Source organism: Pogona vitticeps, chromosome 4 (assembly GCF_051106095.1).
Source record: "Pogona vitticeps strain Pit_001003342236 chromosome 4, PviZW2.1, whole genome shotgun sequence".
Taxonomy (NCBI): domain Eukaryota; kingdom Metazoa; phylum Chordata; class Lepidosauria; order Squamata; family Agamidae; genus Pogona; species Pogona vitticeps.
The window spans coordinates 37,808,188-37,816,715 of NC_135786.1; the positions used below are offsets into that span (position 1 = coordinate 37,808,188).

Sequence of the window (8,528 nt, forward strand, 5' to 3'; positions counted from 1 at the left end):
TGTGTTTAAATACTTTGTGTATGTTGTCTTATAATGCTGACAATAAGCTTGCAAGGACAACACTGAACCTATCAAGAGTAATTATATGACATCATAATGACACCATATGTTTAGTAAAGTTAGCTATAACACTATTCTTGCTATTTCTTTAGTCTAGCTGTGAGTGACTGTTCTTCTGTATCCAAAACAGCATCATACCTGCACAAGAGGGAGGTATCAACAAATATGGGAGAATCAGAACGTTTGCAGAAGCCATGTTACTGGAGAAGATCTGAGCTTTTCTTCTTGTTGTATTTAGTTTCTCTGCCACAGATTGGCGAGCATGTATGCAGTCACAAGAAAAATGCAAATGTGTGCATACTTCTTTGGAAGTACATCTCAATGAGCCTTCAGACAAACAATAGAATGCAGTGCAATCAAGCAGATGCTTCACAAACAGAAAGTTCTCAGTTCAATCCCTGGCATCTCCAATAAGGGTTGGAAAAAGACTCCAGTCTGAAGCCCTGACAAGCCAGTACCAATTTGTGTATCTCATGCTGAGCTAGATCAACTACTGCTGTGACTCAGTGTAAAGCAGCTTCCTTTGACAAGGTTGCATTGACCTGTGGAATCTATACTGTTTACACCATAGCTATTTCTGAAAGTCCCCACTCTGGGAACTAGCAACTGCAACTGCATTCTTTAAAATTACAACTCGTCAAATACCCCAGCTTAGTTGAGGACCTACTTATGAATCAGGTTCATAAGTTGATCATTTTTAGATCTGGCCATATTTCTGGAGGCCCAACTGGCTTTGGTGGCAATTAGCACTATACAACATCAGTTGTGGTCTCTTCTAAGTTGCACTACCCAAGGCAAAATCATTCAGTCTCTGGTTAAATTTCTTTTTGAACTGCGGCAATGCGTCATACTTTGACTGCTCTTGAAGATGGTCCAGAAATTCCAGTTAGGAGAGAATATGGCAGCTCAGTTACTAATTGGTTCTGAGTGCATCAAATATATCTCCCCAGTTAATATTTCACTAGCTTCCCACCCACTTCCAGATTCAAACGGTTGGTTTTACACTTCAGAGCCCTGAATGACTGATGGCCAAGACACCTCAAGGACTGCTGATTTACATGTGAAGCCAGGTGACATCTCCATCTGAGATTCTTATATGGGTTTGCCTGCAGTTTGTGTTGGTGCAGAATGTGACTCACAACAAGGACTTTTCTGTTTTGGCACCTAATCTCTGGAATTATTTTCCCAAAGGAAGCTTACCTAGTGCCTTTTCAGACCCCAGGTCTGAAATTTTTTTAAATTCACCCAGGTTTTTCCAAATGTTTAGCTTGCTTACAGTCAAATACATTATAGTGGCCAGAATCCTACTGGCAATTTATACACACATAAAGGAAATTGTGTTAGTCGTGATGGCAAATTGCTTCCCATTAACAAAATGCTGGTTGTGTACTTGAGCATGCCTCTATTTGCATTATTGAGGATGTAGCTAGAAATGCGACCAGCACCTTGATAGTATGCTGCAATTTGTCACTGTAACATATGCGACTTCTCTTTTGCAAGTATAAATCGCTGTTAAGATGACACTGTATCACCCAAACTCAAATACTTTGTAAAGTGGCTTTGACAAATGATATCTTAGGAAAGTGGTATATGCTTAACATAACTAAACAAACAGGTAATTACTTACTTCATTTATTTATATTTAATTTATTTCCTGCCTTTCTGCCAAAAATAGCGTTCAAGGCAACTAACTGCAGTAAACCCAAATAAACACACATCTAATTAACTCACTTCTGAGATTGTGCAGATTAGTGTCCTTTGTTGGTGTTTGATCTTCAGGATTTAATCATGGGATTTGTATGAGGTCAGCTTACACAAATATGGGAAGACTGTTTCAAGAAGATTCTCTGCAACTTTAACACACTTTTAGCTCCAATTACGGGTTGACTAGAATGTATGTTTTCTGCTCCAATGTTAACAGAAAGTCTAGAAGCAGACACTGAGTGCAAGAATGGCTTTTCCTGAAAATCACAAACTAAGACAGGCCTCAGAGAATAATAATTGTATCCCATCAATTCAATTTGTTTTCTGGATACAGAGTAGTCATGGGATCTTTGTATTCCCCAGGATATGAATGCGAAGCTCCCATGTTGGTGTTTGATCTTCAGAGCACTCAGAAGTGGTTTACCATTCCCTTCTTCTGGGGCTGCTCTGAGGATGTTGCAACTTGCCCAGGGCCACAAAGGAACCTTGGTGGGACATCAATCTCAGCAAGATAGAATACAAGCACCCAAACAGCAGATCCAAATCACAGAAGGTCTTTAAGTATTAGCCAAAGCTCGGAAAAGTTAATTGTTAAAATACAACTCCCAGAATCCCCTGCTTCTTCAGGCGGAGTGTGACCCCCATCTGGGACAGGCTGAATTTTTGCTTTTTGATCTTTTACTGAACAATAGACCCTCTATCTTCTCTGGATTAAGGTTCAGTCTGTTAACCTCCATCCAGTTGGTCAGGCACTGATTTAGAACCACTACAACCAGCAGAAATAAGAGATAGAAATAGATAAATAGACAAACAGAGATGGTGAGAAAGGCAGGTAAGCAGACAAACTCTTCCTGTGTAACTCAATGAAGAATAGGATTTTCTTGACCAGTGTCATATTTTTGACAATAACAAATATCATACTGTCAGTCTGTGTTGATGAGATATGATATATTTTGTGTTTGAGGGAGGGGGATTGTTTTGTTTGGGCTTTTTGCTTTTATAAAACAGGAACTCAGATTTTGTTTTACTACAGACATTCATACAAAAAGTTTTTCTACTCAGAAGTATTCCCATTTAATTCAGTGGGGCTTATTCATGGCTAGATAAGCATGTACTGGGTTGTAGCCTTAGCCCCTCTAATCCAAACTTCCAGCCAGACAAACCAAACAAACAAAGGTTCCTTATTAGATGTTAGATTTTAAATTCACACTTGATCTGCAGTACAGAATATTCATTCACTTGCAGATTAACTTGCTTTTATGTAGTATTGTGATTTTACTGTGCTATGTTTTCTTTCTGGACATGGAGGAAACTCATGCCTGTTACATCACCCTATACTATTTCACTACAAAGCATTGCTTTGTTGTTCCAAATGTCCTATGCAAATAAATAGAGAACACGAATGAATATTCTCCAGGTGAAAGGAATAGCTTGAGAGTGTAAGGACGAGAAACTGAAGAAATAAAATAATACAATGAGCTCTGCAACATGACACTTCCCTCTGGTTTAATGTGATTGTGACGTTTACCACACGGCCCTTGCTTGTTTCTCCAAACAAAGAGCTCATACTATGTCACCCCACCAGCAGATACCAATTGGGACGTTCCCTCTTTTCCTCACTGCCACCAGTGGATTTCTTTTATCCACAATATATAAAGAATTTTAGGCAGACATTTGTCCTTTCAATAAATAAACTTATTTATTGAAAAGTATTAAATTTAATCAGAGTCAAAGATGTTCTTTATTCATTGCATACAATCAAATCATTAAAATGTCATATATCTTGCCACATAACTAATCACCACCTGGTCTATCCATTTATCTTGACCAGCTTATCTCTATTAGTATCTGTTCTCACTATCTGCCTGACCATCTCTCTCTCTCTCTGCAAGTTCTATATCTCTCCTTCATCTCTTCTGCCAAACCTTCTTATATCTGCTGACTCCACCCCTCCACTCCTCTCATAGGCTCATGCAAATGAGATCCTGAATATGAGTGACAGGAGTCACAGTGATGTTAAAATCAGATGTAACTAAAATCAGTCATAGGAGAAACTGCCATGTAAACGCACCTTGAAACTTTTGATCCTACACATGTGACCTGGATGTGACACCTGGAAAAACTGCTTGTCAAAAGGTGAATTGGGGACTCCGCTATTGGAAAAATGCATGCACTGATTGAGTTGAAATTGCTGGTTGAAACAGATAGAACAATCACACTCAATAGGTGAGTTTCAGACAGCAGAAGCACAATCCTTACACACCTTGTTGCGCTAAATCCTGACACTCTCACTTGAAACATAGGGATAACGATACTGCCCATCCTTGAGAAGAATCAGGGGTAGGTGCAGCTCTGTGCTAGGGTGTGCAGTGTCAAATTCCTGTCATCGTCGTGTGTGTGTGTGTGTGTGTGTGTGTGTGTGTGTGTGTGTGTGTGTGTGTGTGTGTGTGAGTGTGAGTGTGTGTGTGTGTGTGTGTGTGTGTGTGAGAGAGAGAGAGTGGGGGAGATGTTAGTTGTGTTTCAAATTCACATTCTTCATCCATCTCTGTGAAATTCCTGAGATGGATGAAGAATGTTGAGGCCATCCTCAAACTCATTTGAGAGCTTTTTGCAGAACTGAATTCCTGTTGGAATTGCAGAGGAGGGAAGAGCTTGTCCTGTGTTAGGTGGACAAGAAGGTGGATCGCTCTCCATCTGCATGGACACCCAGAGGGAGAGAGCAAACCAGCAAGCTGTCACGGCCTCTCTCTGTGCCATTGTGGTTGCTTGCCCAGTTTGCAGCAATGAGTGACATCTTGGAACGCTTTCAGAATGGGCTGGCTGGATAAATGCATGGCAGATAAGGTTACCAACAGTCAAAACCCTCTGGTCAGTTTGGCAAGTAAACTTTGAAACTACCCAATGCAAAAAATTAATAAATTAACATTAAACCTTAAAAAAAGAGCTATCTACCTTTTGACAAACACAACTTTTATTTGGAAATTTCAACAGAAATCTGTGTATCTCGCTTTCACTGCAAAGTGTCCAAACAGGGTTTTAATAAGGTAGATACCCTGAAACTGGAAAACTGCTCCATGTAAAGGCTGGAGTTTAAACTTTAGAGCGCTACGATGCTTCCCCGCCTAAAGAGTTGTCAAGGGCGCCACCCAACGCCGAAACTAAGCTATTGTCCTAGAAAACTTAGAAAGTGCAGCCTGCGAATCGCAATAAGCTCTCCGGAGCATCCCGCTCGGAAGGGCTTGCTCGGAAACAAGGATGGAAAAATGAAAAGCAAATTACGTTTTCAGGTGCCCCCAATTATGTCCTGTCCTGTTTGGAAACAGGAACTCTGAGGATCTACGAAAAAAAGAAAGCAGGCTTGTAATACAACTGACAGCCCAAATACTGCAACGTTTACAATTCGTGCGCTGTTCTATTGGCCATTGCTGTCGGAAATACATGTATATAAGACCGGGCGTCTTGCCTGAATTGGTACAAAATCGATACAATTTATTAGTAAAGGACAAAGTAGATCCAGCAGTGCTCCCGCGCCTCCGTCTTCAAGGAAAGCTGCTTCAGGAGAGAATTTACACTAGAGAGTTGAGAGCGGGGAGGGCTTAACTCCTTCCTCCTTTTGCCCTATAGGCTTTTGCCCCACGCGATGGGAAATGCGTGTTTGCCTTTGCTAGCGCTGTGGTCCTCCTAAGCACTCTGTAGTTCTCCGTGCAGACGCAGTCCGTGCGCAAACACCTGATGGATCGGCTACATTCCGGGTGAGCTGTGGCTCTCCTGAGCGCAGCTCCTGTGTACATGCTCTGGCCATCGTGTTAGAGAGCTGCTTGTGAGGAACTAACTGCCGTGTGCCAAACCCAGGGTTCATTCAGCGCTTATCCTTAAAAAAAAAAAAGGGGGGGAAGGATGTTTTGCTAGTCTGTGGCACCTCCTAACTAGTCTTCCCGCAATCACCGTAGGGCTGGCGGTGTGCCATGGAAAGGAACAACTGCCTGGCTTGCTACTGCAGGAGCTGATGCTGCATAAACCACCGCAAAGGGACAGGAGGGAAGGGTGACAGCGGAGTTCCGACGCTTGCCCAGGGGTGTCCCGTATCTGAGGCTGGCTTTGATGTGATCTGTGGGAGAGCGTTGGCCAGGGCTTTAAAGCCAAGGAGGATTGAGCCCCTCGAGCCAGCCGCCAAATTAGCATTACATATCAGGGCGCATCCTTGTAGTAGATTGACAGCGGTCTCAATGTGGCGGACACGGAATGAACCTCCCCAAAGAACGTGGGGACTAGGAACACCTTCGGACGTCCCCCGGGGAATGAGAGCGCCTTGATGGCTGACCCTCGAGTTCCGGAGAGCACCTTTGGGTAGCTTCTCAAACCAAAGAAGTTTCGATGTGGTGTATCAAACCATAAAAGCGACATCACCAGCTCATCATGACCCCTAATATATCCGGGGGCAAAGTTGGGGAAAGTTGCCGAAAGATTCCAGCTTCTAGAATTGCCCAACCATCGTTGCCGCTGGCCACCCAGTCTAAGGATTCTGGGAGTTGTAGTCTTCACAAACGCTACTGCCCCCAGCTTTAATCCTAGAGCATCCTGTTTCAAAGGATGTCTCCCCAGTCTCTCTGGGGAGAGACTGAGGGCATCTCAAAGGGGACAGTCACGAAGGCGCATAAATACAGGATAGTCTAATGCTTATTATCAAGATATAAAAGCATCTTCTCTTTCTTCAGCTTTGTGTCAAATAAATCAGCTGGAAAATAGAATAGTCTCGGACCTTATTCATACGTGCCATTCTGTTTACCCCCCACCCCTGAAGTCTTCAGTTACTCAGTTAGAGATCCTGAGACAAACTTTGGATTTGAAACGCTCTGTGGGGCCGATGTCCTCAGGGTACCACTGGAGGTCTCCAGTGTATTCCAATAAGAGTCCTTGCGTGTCACGCTTCCAAATTAGCAAGAAAAACATCCCTCTGAAATGGTATCCTTTTTTCCCATCTGACTCTCTCCAAGGGGTTCGAAGCTTGGGAAAGTAACGTTTTGAAGTACAAATGCCAGAACGTCCGTGACCACAGTGTGTCTGTGATTCTGGGGGCTATGCTTGAAAAAGTAACTTTTCCAAACTCTGGATTAACTACAGTATCACAGCAACAACACAGGGATCTCCTACTATGACACAGCAAGAAAGAGAGAAGCAAAGGCTGAGAAAAGGCCAGTATGGCCGGATCCAATGTTTTCTCTTTAGAGATTTAGGATACTTTCTCAGAGTAGATAACCCAGTTTGTGGCGGAAATGACGGGGCAGGTGAGTATCTCCTAGGAAAAAAAGTCAGAAAACTCCGTAACGAGGGAAAAAGAAAAGGGGGTGGGATCCTTCCTCCATTTCTCTGCGCTGAGCACTAGGCGACACTGCCTCGCGTAGGAATACTCAGCGCAAAGGAGCAAACGCGCACACTTTCTGCCATGTGCCCCGCCTGATCCTCTTCTCCAAGCATTCAGCCTTGTCTCCACGTTTCAACACAAACAAACAAACAAAAACCCAACCAAGCCAAGTTAAGTTCTGTTCCTCAGTGCAGGACCGGTCTGTGTTTGCTAAACTTTCAATGGATAAATATACAAAGTGCCTTTCATAAGCAGCTTTCCTTTCTGTGGTTCAAAGTGAAAGTAGCACTCCTGAGAGGAAAAAGGCGAAAGAGGCAGGAAACAAAACATCTCTCCCCCGCACGCACACACGCACCCATACAACTGGCCGATGAACGGCCAAAAAGACCAGCCAGAGACTAGGACCAACGTGGGATTTCTTGATGCCGCTTTGCAAGCCGAACATCCCGTCTTCCTTGCCTTTCGTCATTCTGGTTCGCTGTACCCCAACCGAACTGCAAATTCCTGCCCACCACCCCACCACCCCACCACCGGCTCTTTTAACTTTCTGACTCACTTACAACAAGCTAGATCCTGACGTTGCCTGAGCCTGGGAAGTCCTCAGTTATACTGACTCTTGAAATGTTTGAAAGAAGGGTCCCATAACAGTTTGCAGCAATTACTCAGTATAAATACTCCATTATGCTCCCATACAATCAGAATCAGCCTAGCAAACAAGCCCTGTCTCCTCTGATCCGTAGCAATCAAGCAGTAAAGCATGCAGAACATCACAGTATAAACAGACTTTCCAGAGGACCGCAAGGGGTGCGCGGCGGGGGGGGGGCGGAGAGGGGGAGAAAGTGGCTATCCTGTCAAAAGAGCTGTCTGGGCTTCCATCTGCAAGTGGAAGCTTGGCTTTGACTAAAATAACAGGCGCGGAATTCAGCCTGTCTTCCCCATCCAGCCACCCACCAGCCCAAGGAAAGCCAAAGCAAAGGTGTGCGACCAATTCTGTACGTACAGGTAAGCAGTTAAAGGGCTCAGGCCATCGGGGACAGAGGAGAGTGCCAGCTCGGAGCAGTCCACGGAGAGCATGATGCCATCTTCCTCACAGTGGCACAAAGGTGGGCAGGAAGGTGCCACCTCCTGTTCCATAGAGGCGATCTTGAGAGCGCCGGAAAAGGACAGGAAAAGCCACCAGGGCGACAGCGGGTCCATTTTCAGTCCCCCTCTAGCCAGCGTGCGGTGCGTGCCGGGTTCCCTCTCTCGCCTTCACCACCTCTGGTGTGCTCCAGGTAAATGGGAAAGGATCCTGCAGCTCCTACAGACAACAGCGCCGGCGCCGGCAGCACCCGCTCAATCTCCCGTGCGCTTCCTTGGTGCCGTCAAGATGCAGCCAGTGAAGGGAAGGCATTGTTGAATG

At 44.5% G+C, this 8,528-nt stretch overlaps 1 protein-coding gene and 1 long non-coding RNA gene across 3 annotated transcripts in view; one reads left to right on the forward strand and one right to left on the reverse strand.

Moving 5' to 3' along the window:
• LOC140706546 (uncharacterized) overlaps positions 1-4,262 on the forward strand; it is a 49,966-nt gene extending 45,704 nt beyond the window's left edge. For both annotated transcript variants that reach the window (XR_013545090.1, XR_013545089.1), the window contains exon 6: positions 191-4,262. This is a non-coding gene — a long non-coding RNA (uncharacterized LOC140706546). The remainder of the gene's footprint in view (positions 1-190) is intronic.
• LGR6 (leucine rich repeat containing G protein-coupled receptor 6) overlaps positions 1-8,528 on the reverse strand; it is a 157,619-nt gene extending 149,091 nt beyond the window's left edge. Inside the window, exon 1 of the mRNA XM_020782370.3 lies at positions 8,127-8,528. Coding sequence (XP_020638029.2) covers positions 8,127-8,323 — 197 coding nt within the window. The 5' untranslated portion in view covers positions 8,324-8,528. The remainder of the gene's footprint in view (positions 1-8,126) is intronic.